This window comes from Globicephala melas, chromosome 19 (genome assembly GCF_963455315.2).
Source record: "Globicephala melas chromosome 19, mGloMel1.2, whole genome shotgun sequence".
Classification (NCBI taxonomy): domain Eukaryota; kingdom Metazoa; phylum Chordata; class Mammalia; order Artiodactyla; family Delphinidae; genus Globicephala; species Globicephala melas.
Window position 1 is genome coordinate 6024521 of NC_083332.1, and position 9973 is coordinate 6034493.

General features: G+C 55.7%; 2 protein-coding genes across 2 annotated transcripts; both read left to right on the plus strand.

Moving 5' to 3' along the window:
* The first annotated feature begins 1132 nt into the window (after positions 1-1132).
* On the plus strand, positions 1133-4467 carry LOC115849078 (kallikrein-11-like). Its single transcript, XM_030849990.3, has 4 exons — positions 1133-1169; positions 2229-2314; positions 2988-3100; positions 3518-4467. The coding sequence occupies exons 1-4, from the start codon at positions 1133-1135 to the stop codon at positions 3795-3797; spliced, it is 516 nt and encodes a 171-aa protein (XP_030705850.1). The 3' UTR covers positions 3798-4467.
* Positions 4468-5791: 1324 nt separating this feature from the next.
* Positions 5792-9604, plus strand: LOC115849066 (kallikrein-10). Its single transcript, XM_030849961.3, has 6 exons — positions 5792-5857; positions 6304-6408; positions 7114-7297; positions 7938-8209; positions 8397-8530; positions 9081-9604. Exons 2-6 carry the CDS (start codon positions 6318-6320, stop codon positions 9231-9233), a joined length of 834 nt encoding a protein of 277 aa, XP_030705821.1. The 5' UTR covers positions 5792-5857; positions 6304-6317; the 3' UTR covers positions 9234-9604.
* Positions 9605-9973: the final 369 nt, after the last annotated feature.

The following is a 9973-nucleotide window of genomic DNA, read 5'->3' on the forward strand; positions in this document are numbered from 1 at the left end:
ACGGACGGACACAGAGGTGTGGGGAAACAGAGAAGCAGAGAGAAGAGGGGCTTGGGGAGGTGACAGTGACAGGTGGGCAGCACCTCCAAGGCCCAGGGCTGGACTGGGGAGGGCTCCCACACACCCCGCCCCCAGGGCAGTAAGGCAGGGTTGGGAAGCCCAGTCATCCTGGGCCTGCGGGGGAGGGGGTGTGTGGTGAGGGGGCACCCCTGCCTGCTCGCCTTCCTGGTGCCTCCCGCTCCGAGACCCAGCCTGCCGCGTCTGCCACCACTACCAGACCCCCAGAGCTCCAGCCCCAGAGCCCGTGAGTCCAGAAGGGAAGGGAGGGCTCCCCTCCAGGCACCTGCCCTGCCGAGTGTGCCAGGCCTCTGCCCCAGCATCATTTCTCCTTCTGCTCTGTACTTCTTGGGGTGGGGGGGATTGTGTCTCTCTGCCTTGATCTGCATCTCCAGCAGCTGCCCCCCAACCTCAGTGTCCTGCAACCCCACCTTCGGTCACTGAGTCCAATCCTCCAGCCCCACTCCCGCTGGCCAGGGCAGCTAAGGGCACTGGCCCTTCCAGTGATCAGCCCTTCTCTGCCTCACTGTTCTTCAAAGGGGCAGGGGTTCAGCAGGGTGGGGGCCAGAATGATGTCCCAGGCCGAGCCCCCTACTGTACCCCAGGTAGCCTTCAAAGGGCTCGTATCACCCTGGCGTGGTTACTGAACGGAGCCTGGTTCCCTTTATCCTCCCACCCCAAGCTGCTGGGCCCCAGGTCTCAGGTGGGTAAGAAGGAAAACATTTTCCAAACCACCTAGGAGGTCCCGTGGCTGATTTAAACGGAGCCAGCCTGTCGCTTGCCCTGGGCAATGCCTTCCCAGCAACTTGGGTATGAGAGGCTCTAACTGGGATTAGGCCCCTGCAAGGCCACACTCCATACCAAAGATTTATTTTGAAAGTTTGGAGGTTGGGATGCTGTGTGAGCCAAGGGATTCCTCACACCTGGTTGTTTCTCCCTGGGGGGAGCCGGAGCAGGCATGGGGGAGAGAGAGGGCGTGAACCAGCCCTAAATCTCCCCATGGAGTGATTTGGCCCCTTGTCCCTCCTTGTTCCCAGAAGAACCTGGGGCCTGCCCTGCCCCCCTCCAGGCCATGATGATTCTGCAATTAATCATGTTTGCTCTGGTGACAGGTACGGTGGAGATGGGGATGGGCAGGGGTCTCCCTCTCCAATCTCTAGGATTCCCAACCCTCTATGTCTAGACAATGACGGGGCTGATATTAAAAATATAGAACAACCATAGGGCATCTGAATGGATATATGAGCCATAACAAGGTCCTGGATGCCCCTTGCCTTCCAAAGGTGTAATCTCTTTAGAGCTAGAATGGGGAGAGGTCCAAGAGGGTCCCAGAGGAGGGACCGGGGCAGCTGGGGTGGTGTGGGAGACATTCAAAGAGCTCAGGAAAGTGGCTACTGACCGACGGGTGTGGAAGGATTTCAATCATTTAATACCCAGCCTGTCCATTCAGTGCGTCCCCATAGGACACCAGGCTATGGTCCTCCCCCCGCTGCCCCATTTCTGGGAGTCGTCTCATGGCCGAGCCCCCTCTTTTGCCCTCACCCTCTCTAGGACATGTAGGGGGAGAGACCAGGATCAATAAAGGATATGAGTGCTCTCCTCATTCCCAGCCGCCCTGGCAGGCGGCTTTGTTCCAGAAGACACAGCTGCTCTGTGGGGCAACCTCATCGCCCTCAAATGGCTACTGACGGCAGCCCACTGCCACAGGCCATGAGTGCGGGGGCAGGGGCGGGGCTGGGAGGGGGCTGGAGATGGAGAGGTGGATAGAGAAGGGCTTGGGGATGGGGAGAATGTGTATGGGGTGGGGAAAGTGGGGTCAGAGACGGGCACTGATGATGGGGATTGGGTTGGGATTGAAGATGGAAGGATGAATGATGTTGGAACTGGCATGGTGTTGGGAATGGGGTTGGATGCTGGGCTGGGGATAAGGTTTTGGTGGGAGATGGGGATGAGTTTGGAAGTGGAGCTATGTTTCTTCATTCTCTTCATCTCGCCCCTTCCCCCCCCCCCACAATGTCACTCTCCATTTCCTGTCTCTCCTTCCCCTTCCATCTCTGACCACCATCTCTCTCACTTCAACTGATATGTAGCTCATCTGGGAGAACACAGCCTCCAGTGACGGGATGGCTGTGAGCACACCCGAGGAGCCACTGAGTCCTTCTCCCACCCAGACTTCAACAGTAGCCTGCCCAACACAGCCCACTGCGATGACATCACGCTGCTGAACATGGTGGCCCCAGCCTTCGTCATCTGGGCCGTGCGACCCACAGGGTGTCATCACACTGTGTCACTGCTGGCACCCACTGCCTCATTTCCGACTGGGGCACCACGTCCTGCCCCCAGTGTAGGGGCTCCAGAGAGGAGCGTGATGGGGGGTGGGGTGGGGGAAGGTGTTTATGATTGTGGAAGGAAATAGGGAACCAGAGGAACCTTCAAAGATGAGATTCATAGTGATACAAGAGGGTGCTCCCTGGAGGTGTCAATAGTGGGATAAGTTGAAAGGAAGTGTGGAAAAGTAAGGGCTGGGGAGGGCGGAGACAAAAGTTTGGGCCTTGGATTCAGGCAGACATGATGTGGAATTTCAGATCCACAACCTGCTAGTTGTAGGTCCTTAGGCAAGTCTCTGAACCTTGGTTTTCTTCTCTATAAAATGAGAATAATCACATCCACCTACTAGAGCAGGATTAGACATAATGTTTATAGAGCAACTGACGTAAAGAGTTTTACTTGATAGCGTTACTGTTGCTATGGTTACAAGCAGAGAGGTGAGTTGACTGCAAGCAAGAAGGACAGGAACTGGATTCAGAGCAAGGTCCCTGGTTCTCTGCTGGGTTCAGAGCAAGCCCTGCAGTGTGGGGAAGGGGAACAAAGGGATCTAATTTTCTGTACCCCCTCATGTCATTTCTACAGTGCACCTACCCCATACCTAGCGATGTACCAACATGACCATCATCGAGCACAAGGAGTGTGAGGACGCCTACCCTGGGGACATCACAGACACCATGGGATGTACCAGCGTTCGAGAAGAGGGCAAGGACTCCTGCCAGCTCAGAGGGCAGGGCTTGGGTCTCCAGTCACATTTCCATTCCCATCTCCAACCTCAACCATGTCTTCATCTACATCCACAATCTCATCCCCAACCTCAACGCCACTTCCCCCTGCAACCCCAAATCCATCTCCACTCCCAGGTCCCATTTCTAACATAAACACAATTCCCAGCTCCATTCCCAGTCCCACCCCTATTTCCGACCCTAACCATCCCCAAATCAATTTTCGACCCTAACCCCATCTTTGTTCTCACCCATAACTCTAACCTCATCCTCAATCCCACTGCCAACCCCATTTCAACCTCCACCTCACTTTCAACACAATTCCCCCCTCCTCCCTAACACCATGTCCAACCCTTTCCCCTCTCCTGAGGCCTCCCCTCCTCTCTGACTGGTTCTCTTCCTCCCCATCTCCAGGGTGATTCTGGGGGCCCACTGGTCTATAATGGGTCTCTTCAAGGCATCACCTCCTGGGGCCAGGATCCATGTGCTGTCAGCAGAAAGCCCAGGGTTTACACAAAGGTCTGCAGTATGTGGTCCGGATCCAGAAGACTACAGAGAACAATTAGCCAGGACCAGCTCGTCACGGCCCAATCCCCTGCTCCCTACTTGGTGCCGTGGTACCTGTTCATTCTGTTAATAATGAAGCCTGAGCCAGGACCCCTCTGTATACTTTTCTGGGGGCCTTCTTGACTATGAGAGATGCTGTACCTTAATAATCAATTTGGAGTTTGGGGTTAGGAGACCTGGGTTCTCCTCCTGCCTCATACTAACTTGTGACTCTGGGAGTGAAAATAGTTGTTTGGTTCACTGTTGTACCTGCAGTCTCAAACACAATTCCTGGCACACACCAAGGTTTCAGTAAATAGTTACTAAACAAATGAATCTTTTGAATGCTTACTACGTGCCAGACCCTGGTCCAAGGGCTTTTAAATGTATCGACTGACGTAATCTTCACAAAACCCTACAAGGTTGGTACTATTATTATTATACCCATTTTGCAGCTGAGGAAACTGAGGCACAGAGAAACGAAGTCACCCGTTCACGAGCACAGAGCCAGCAAGTAGAAGAGCAAGGAATCTGAAGCAAGGTGATTTCTTAACTGACAAGCAATACTACCTTGATTAAGGCTCCATTCCCTGGGACTTCCCTGGTGGTGCAGTGGTTAAGAATCTGTTTGCCAACGCAGGGGGTATGGATTCAAGCCTGGGTTCGAGCCCTGGTGTAATGAAGACCGAACGCAGCCAAAAATAAATAATTTTTTTTAAAAAAAGACTCCTTTCCTTATCTGTAAAATCGTGCATGCAAAAGTATGATAGTACACAAAGTCAGTCAGCCTGCACGTAGCTAAGACCCAATAAAAGGGAGCTATCATTGTTTTCTTTCCAACCTCTGCAATAGTTAATAGGTAGTTCATCAAGACCTGAGCAGGTCAGTACAGTAGCCACTAACCATACATGGCTATTTAAATTAAAATCTAGAGGGGTGGTATAGGGAGGGTGGGAGGGAGACCCAAGAGGGAATGGATATGGGGATATATGTATATGTATAGCCGATTCACTTTGTTATACAGCAGAAACTAACACACCATTGTAAAGTAACTAAACTCCAATAACGATGTTAAAAAATTTTTTTAAATTTTTAATTAAAAAAATAAATATAACTCCTCAGTTGCACTCGCCACATATCAAAAGCTCTCTAGCCACATGTGGCTGGTGGCTACCGCGTTGGATAGCACAAACGGAGCACTTCCATCACGGCGGAAAGTTCAACTGAACGGCGCTGTGCTGGACAACCTCTAGAGTTAACTGACTTCTCGCTGGAGAAGATGCTTCACAAATAGTCCAGAACTCGGGGTCTCTTCTGATGTTCCGCTCACCTTGCAGGGGAGGTAGTGGGCATGAGCAGTTAAGAGCCCAGAGCTGGAACTGGGCGTCTGGGTTGTTAAATGGACTTGCTGTGTGACCTCCTGTGAGTCACTGCCCTCTCTGAGCCTCCCATTCCTCACCTGAAATGAGGGAGCTGGCTGAAGTGACACTGATGCCCCTTGTAGCTTTTGGCCTCCTGTGATCCACGGGCCTGTGTGTCACCTGGAGACATGAAGAGGGCAGGAAGTATGTGAAGTGACCAAGCATGGGCTAGTTGCTGGGACACACGACGCTGCTCTGGCCATCCCTCTGGGTCTGCATCTTCCTCTTCCCTCTCTGTGTTTTCTTTCCCTTGTTTGCGTGCATCTCTTGTTCCTACTCTTTCCTTCGATCTATCTTATCTCTCTGCCTCCCTTTTTCAGGGTCAGCATTCTGGCTTTTCTCATTATGCCACTCTAGGTATGCACGTCCCTGTTTATTTATTTTCCTCTCTCTCGCTTACAATCATCGGTCTCCGACACTATCCCCGCGACCCCCACGGCCCCTGGGGATGTGGCACCCTCTTTCCCCATCTGCGAAGACTTCTTGGAACAGGGACCTGGGGAACCTCCATGAAATCCACCTCTAAAAAGGGTGTTTCGGGCACTGGGAGAAGCCTGTATTCCCGGGCCCCTCCCAGAGCAGGAATCTGGGGCCCAGGTTGGGTGCCAGCCTCACCCAGGGTGTAATTAGGGAGAGGGAAAGGGAGGAGGTAAATCCCTGGGGGGAGGGTGGGGAAAAGGGCTCTTCGGGGTTAAAAGGGAGGGCCTGAAAGGGGTCCCTGGGCAGAGGATTAGCGGCGGCCCACACGGCAGGACTGAGGCACTTCCCCTCCACGACTCCCAGGTGAGCGGCATGCACCTCACCTTGGTTGGGGTGGGTCGCGAGAGCACAGGTGGGGACCCTCGGGTAGCGGGCAGGAGACTTGTTCCAGCCTTAGTTTCCTTATCTACGGGACGCACTTCGGAGCCTCGAATCCCCAGCCCCCACCTGTGAAGGTAGGCGAACCCCGAAGCGCTGAGAGGCTGGCAGCCGGGACAGCCCCGGCCAGGAGAGCGCTCCCCTCGGGCGTAGGGAGAGCAGGACGCCAGCGGCGTCATTAGGGTATTTGCGCCCATTACGCCTGTTCAGGCCCCGATCGCCCGTCTGCCCAGCCCTGCGTTTGTCGGCCGCAAGTTAAACGGGTCCCCGCGGGCTGGGGTGGCCCAGGACGGGCGGACGGGCGTGGCAGGCTGGGGTGTCTGACCCGGCAAGTGTTTTGAACCGTCCCCCGCCCACCCGCACCCCCCCAGCCTAGGTCCTGGCCATGAGACCCTCACACCTCCACCTCTCCGCCGCCTCCGGCCCTTGGGGCCTCGAGAACCTTCTGCTGCCGCTACTGATGGCGCAACTCTGGGGTGAGGCCGGGGACAGGGCTCGGCGGGAGGTGCCGGACACCGGGGGCGATGGCAGAGTGGGCTCTTATCACCAAGCCCCGCACACTTCTCCTCCCCTTGGGACCCCAGCACTCACCCACAGATCCGGAGAAGTCCCGCCCCAAGTCAGACCCGCCCCTCTTCTAGCTCCGCCCTAGGTATCCCGCCCCCTTCACTCTTCCGAGATCCGTACTCCCCCTTTCTCCTCGCCGCGTCCTTTCCCCGCCGCTTCTTACTTCGCCCGATTTTACCCCAAGTCTTGCCTTAAGAGCCCTCTGCCCTCACCCCTTCTTCCGGCGAGTTGCGTTATTCCCACCACTGCTTTCACCCACCAGGACCTGCTTTCTATCCCCGCCCCTTTCCGCCCCGCCCACCTTAGCCCCGCCCCTTCTGCCCCGCCTTGTTGCCTTCCTGACCTCTTCAAGCTCGCTGCAGCGTCCCTGCTCCTCCAGACCCAACCTGTTAGGTCGCCTTACTCCATTCTTAACCCCGCCTCCTTGCCCTTTCACGCCGTTCTTCTCCGCCCACTTCCATTCAGTTCCTTCAGGATCCCCAATTTCCTCGTACACTCTCGGGTTCAGGCTGTGCCCCCCCGAAGCCCCGTCCCATGGCCCCACTCGGATCCCGCACCCAGTGCTTGCCCTGCTGTCCTGCCTGCTCTGATCTCCACCTCCTTTCTTTCTCCAGTCGCGGAGGCTCTGCAGCTCCCCGGAAACGACACGCACTCGCTCTCCGTGGCCTCCAGCGCCCCTTGCCCTTATAGGTCGCAGCCCTGGCAGGTGTCCCTCTTCAATGGCTTCTGGTTCCACTGCGCCGGCGTCTTGGTGGACAGGAGTTGGGTGCTCACGGCTGCGCACTGCGGGAAAAATAAGTAGGGAGAGCTGCTTAGGGACGCTACGGAGGGGCTGTGGAGGCAGGTCCCGGGGAGGGGGCGGGAAGGGCTGGGGTACTTGAGGGTATGGAACTAACAGCTCGATGTGGGGTCGGCCCTGGAGGGCTTCCTGTAGGAGGAGAGGTGGGCTTGTGCTGTGGCCACGAGGGGGCAGTGTGGTCTTTCTCAGAGTTTCTGGGCCCATCCAGAGCCACTGACCAGCTGATTCTGCTAGGGTTCCATTTAGGTGTAGATAGTTGTTTGCAGCAGACAGAAGCCAGGATCTGGTGTGGTTAGGACTTCAGAACTAAAAGAAATTGTTCATCTCATGAGTCCCCACTGAGGGAGGAAGAAAAGGGTAGGTTTACCAAGGTAGACCCTCTGCCCTCAATTCCTGCAGAACTCAGGGACCCAAACACCTGATCGTGTTTCCCCATGTCCCCCCAGATCAGGTCTCCAGCTCCCTTCTCCCCTACCCACTCCTCCCTCAGACCCAGGAGTCCCAGCCCCCAGGCCCCTCCCCTGCCAGGACCCAAGTGTCTATCCCCACCCCACTGCCTGTACCCTCCTTCCCAGGGACTCAGCCTTCAGTCTCAGTCCCAGTGAAGGCTTTGCATCCATGAGACTCTTCCCTCCCCAGGCCTCTGTGGGCTCGAGTTGGAGATGACCACCTGCTGCTTCCTCAGGGAGAGCAGATCCGCAGGACCTCTCTTCCTATTATCCACCCCAAGTACAAGAGCTCGGGCCCCATCCTGCCCAGGCGAACAGATGAGCATGACCTCATGCTGCTGCATCTGGCCATGCCCGTTGTGCTGGGGCCTCGAATCCAACCTCTACGCCTGCCCTATCGCTGTGCCCAGCCCGGAGACCAGTGCCAGGTCACCGGCTGGGGCACCACGGCCTCCCGAAGAGGCAAGAGCTGGGGGCCCTGGGGCCTGTATCTTGGGGAAGGAGGACGAGGGGCCTGGACTCCTGGGCCTGAGGGAGGGGCATTTGGGAGCCTAAAGCCTGTGTTGGGAACAGTCTGGGTATCTGGGCTCCTGGATTCTGGAGGATTGGGGGCCGGACCCCAGGATTACCTGATGTTTTCTCCCATCAGTGAAGTACAACAAGCGCCTGAGTTGCTCCCGTGTCTCTATCCTGAGCCCTGAGGAGTGTGACGTCTTCTATCCTGGCGTGGTCACCAACAACATGATATGTGCAGGACTCAGCAAGGGTCAGGACCCCTGCCTGGTAGGAACTGGCCAGAGAGGGTCTCTGACTCATGGGAGCAGCATAGGAAGGTTATGGGAAAACAGACATCCCCAACCCCATAGCCACTCCCAGCCCAATTTCATCCCCACGTCCAGCACTATCCCATTCCTACGCCAACATCAACCCCATGTCCAACTCTACCTCCTTGGGTCCACCTTCTCATGCCCAACCCTGTCCCCAAGTCTACTCTCAAGCCAATCCCCAGCCCTAACCCCCTTCCCACCCCATCCTCAACCACATTCCCATCCTCAAGCCATGCCTAAGCCCCTACCTCAGCCCTATCTCTAGATCCAGCTCCATCCCTCACCTACCAAGAACTACAGTCCCAGCTCCATCGACTCTTCATTCTCATCCCCCACCCAATGCCCCCAAACCCCAAGTCCAACTCCATCACAACCCCACCCCACCCCCAACCCCAACCCAGCTCCAACCCTACCCAACACCTCCCTTCCCCATCACTACCCCAGCCCCCAAGTGGCAGCCTTTCCACTGGTGTATTTATTTGATCTCTCCTTCCTCCCACCCCCAGAGTGACTCAGGTGGCCCTCTGGTCTGTGATGAGACCCTTCAGGGCATCCTTTCATGGGGAGTTTACCCCTGCGGCTCTGCTCAGCGTCCAGCTGTCTACACTGAGATCTGCAAATACCGCGACTGGATAGAGAAAACCATCGGCTCCAAGTGACCCAAAGGCCCTGCAACTGCTTCGCCATCTGCCCTCTTCCTCCTTCCTCCCCTCCTTCCCCCGCAGACAGCTGGACTCTCCCCCTGCCCCACTCAAACTTCTGTCACCCATCCACACCTATTAACATCTCTCGTCTTCCCTCATGCCTCCTGCCCACTGCTGTTCTCTGCCCGCGTTGAAGCCAAGATGCAGAACGTGGTGGCAAAGTTTTGTTCATGAGAAACGAGGAAGCCGGTGGTCACTAGTCTCTGAGAGAAGTTATCAATCACAAAACCTGGCTTCCTCCACCACTCCCTGATGTGTGACCTTGGGCAAGCCAAGCGTCTTCTCTGAGCCTCAGTTTCCTCACCTGGAAAATGGGAACAATGAAGTGTGTACCTCATAAACGTGTTATGAAGAGACTATAACGTGTGTAGATTGTTATGGTCATTGTCATGCAAAGTACTAACACGGTGGGTAGTGAGTTCTGATTAAATGGCAACAGGTCCTGGTGGGAATGTGTGGATTTTGTGTCCTGGGGAGAAAAGCACAGCGGTACACTACCATCCCAACCCCCCATCCCCATCCCCATCCCCATCCCTCAGGGCTGATGGGAGAATTACATTCCTCACCCTCCTGTCAAGTTCCATGAAGCACCTCTTAACCACTTCCTTCTTCCCTCCCACTGTTTCCCATGTCTGGGTCTACCCAACACCTGTTCCTCCTGTCCCAGGAGGAACTGGGCTGTCTCTGAGTCATCT